Source organism: Hypoxylon trugodes (assembly GCF_022578975.1).
Source record: "Hypoxylon trugodes strain CBS 135444 unplaced genomic scaffold F4822scaffold_46, whole genome shotgun sequence".
NCBI lineage: Eukaryota > Fungi > Ascomycota > Sordariomycetes > Xylariales > Hypoxylaceae > Hypoxylon > Hypoxylon trugodes.
Window position 1 is genome coordinate 1 of NW_026250061.1, and position 2949 is coordinate 2949.

The window sequence follows — 2949 nt, forward strand, 5'->3', positions numbered from 1 at the left end:
TAACGTGACGGGCTATTCAGCTGCGTTGTAGTTCCTGAGGAAGGACTGCTACCTTTTATTGAGTCATTATGCATGTTGCCATTCGCTGAATCTATTTTTCTACATTAACCGATAGATCATGAAGGTTGAAAAGGACAGACCTAGTTGGGTAATCATAACCACTATTTTCTGAATATAAATATAAAGCTATGGTACGTGTCCGTGTCGGGGGATAAAGGATGGATTAGGTGTAAAAGACAAAATTACGGAATGGCTGTCACTGGAAAGACCAGAGAAAAACAGGAGAACACTAATAATATATCTAGATTTTCAAGCCTTTATATATGCATTTAGCCCATTCTAAAAGCTAGATCCCTGGTAAAGATATGATAAGTATGTAATTGATACCCTTGCATAACCAATATCATATATTATTAATCCCTAAAGCCGAAGCTTTAAAGTCCTAAAGGCAAATTTTCTAGCCGCAGTCAGGGTATCCATTCTGATTAGAAACTTTCATTACAGTATCCTAGCTGCTTACACCAAACGCATATTGCCGAAGAAGCTCCCTTGCTTTCATAATTAGATAATAACAACGTTCCAAAGGAGAACGACCAGGGCTAGTAATAATCAATCCTCTATAGATAGCAATATCTATCGTTTAATTTAGTACTCGTCTCGGTATCTCCTGTAAGCATGGCCAAAGCTAACTCCTGTATAGATGGTGGTAAACTATAGATGGAACCTGGTATAGACTATATATATACTTTATTATATAATCAATAAGAGTTTACAGCATGCTATACACCATAGTATGCAATATTTGCTTCCTTTTATCAAATGACCAGACTTTTACAAACATATATATTAAACTTGCTAAATCTCTGGAATTGATAACAGACAACATGTCTTACAAGAAATCTATGAATAAATAATGAGCCCAGGTAAGGTTATTTATGATGGTAAATATATCAAGATGCTCTCTACCCAGCACCTGCTCCTTCAGCTCCAGTGTCTATCGATACATCTGCTCTACCTCTTCGTATTTTCCTTAGCTATAAAAAACAAGAGCAAGGTTATTCATACTGGCAAGTATATCGGGATGCTCTCTTCCCAGCATCTGCTCCTTCAGCTCCAATATTTGTCGGTACATCTTTTCTACCTCATTATACTTGCCAAGCACGGAGTAACTTTCCGCCACATTGAAAAGAAAACCGGTCTTTTTATCAGCACACTCATTTCAAAATTGTAATACCGCCTATCCATGTGGTGGATATCTCATCTAGATAGCTCAGTTCTTGTGCTTAGGAAATGGATATTTATTGGTAAGATGTTGAAATACCTCTGTTATCCATTTTTGTTGTTCTCCATTTATCTGCAGTCAATCTCACATAACCAACCAAACAAATTAATGGATATCAAACAAGTCTAGTTCTTTACATTTTATTATAAATGTATATCCCTTTAGCATATCAATAATTTTATCTATTTCTCGTTTGCTTTTTCCTGGAGGTAGTAACAAGATTGATATATTTTTCTCAGCTAAAAAGCAGATAAACCTGAGATATTATATAGCAAATAAATTGGACTATAAGATATGCTTAAAGTTAACCAAACTATAACTACTGGGTTTTTAAAAGCCTCATAACGGCTATAATCTCAGAAGTCTTTGCTTAACAACTCAACCATATCCTTATCACTCAATTGACAATAATATAAGTATTTAATCATTAATATTCCATTTTCGAACATGTAAGCGGATGCCTACCTAATAGCCAGAGGAAGATCCGTTAACAAATCTAACAACTCTATCGTGCTTTTCTTATCATGCCATTGGCTTTTTTATTTCATATATTTCTTCAATATTTCAAATAATTCTTCTTAGCTCATTTCTCCAATATTTATCAAACCCTCAAATGATATATCAAGGTTTGAAACTATGGAATAATTCCTAGTCGTGAAAAGGATAGAGCCGTTCCAATTAAATAGGAGATAATCTGAAAGTGTTGCATCGGCAAATAACTTGAGATCATCGGCATTATCGATAACCAAGAGCCAGCTGCCGGCGCTCTTGTGACTGAGGGCAGCCTTGACGAACATCTTGGCATCTGCCTTATCATCTTCAATTCCTTTTACCCCAAGCTAATAGCCGATGTCACGATAAGCATTTTCAAAACTGGTGGCATCGACAGCCGGAACCCAGAAGACGGAGTAATCAGGATGTTTGTCACGGACTTGGTAGGCGGTCTCGAGGGCGATCTGGGTCTTGCCGATGCCTCCGAGACCTTCGAGCCGAGACCTTCGAGGGCCGTCTGCTGGCAGTCATCTTTTTTGGTGCTTGGGGGGATTCGTTCGAGGAGCTGCTGTAGGATAGATTCGCGTCCAACTAAGTTCTCGTTACGTCCGAATGGGACCATAAAGTGAGCAGACGCACATGGCTGCAGCGTGTCTATGTTAACCTCATAATCCGCTTACCTCTTCGGGCTCAATATATCTTCGAGCACGGTATACGTCTGGAGGTAATTGGAATAACCGCCAATCCCCCACAAATAAGGCTAGACAAGGCGATAACAGGACCCCGACCTGATTGCCCTATTTGCCTCAAAGAAATAGAGATTGGCGCAACGGTCATCGATTTGCCATGTAAACACTGATTTCACAAAAAATGCATCATCAAATGGGTCAAAACTTCACGTACTTGTCCCATATGCCGAAAGGGTCTGCCCAGTTTCCACAATGGAATCTTTGATTGGTGTTGTCATTGGTTCTGAATTGCTTTAACGAGCAAGCTGGATCAGCGACTCAAGTGACTCGTAGGGTCGCTGGCAACACCATGTTACAAACCAACAAAAGATCCCAAGTCGGCTAAAGCTCAGTACCCACACGATCACCGGAATCGCAAGGTTTGCCAGCGACCAGCGCGATCATATTAACATATAAAGGAAAGGAGGGCATATTGGTATGCTATAT

General features: G+C 39.3%; 1 protein-coding gene across 1 annotated transcript; it reads right to left on the reverse strand.

Moving 5' to 3' along the window:
- Window positions 1–1860: 1860 nt before the first annotated feature.
- On the reverse strand, window positions 1861–2396 carry F4822DRAFT_435510 (uncharacterized protein; the record flags this gene model as incomplete). Its single annotated transcript, XM_051462200.1, has 2 exons — window positions 1861–2121; window positions 2211–2396. The coding sequence occupies 2 exons, from the start codon at window positions 2394–2396 to the stop codon at window positions 1861–1863; spliced, it is 447 nt and encodes a 148-aa protein (XP_051308282.1).
- Window positions 2397–2949: the final 553 nt, after the last annotated feature.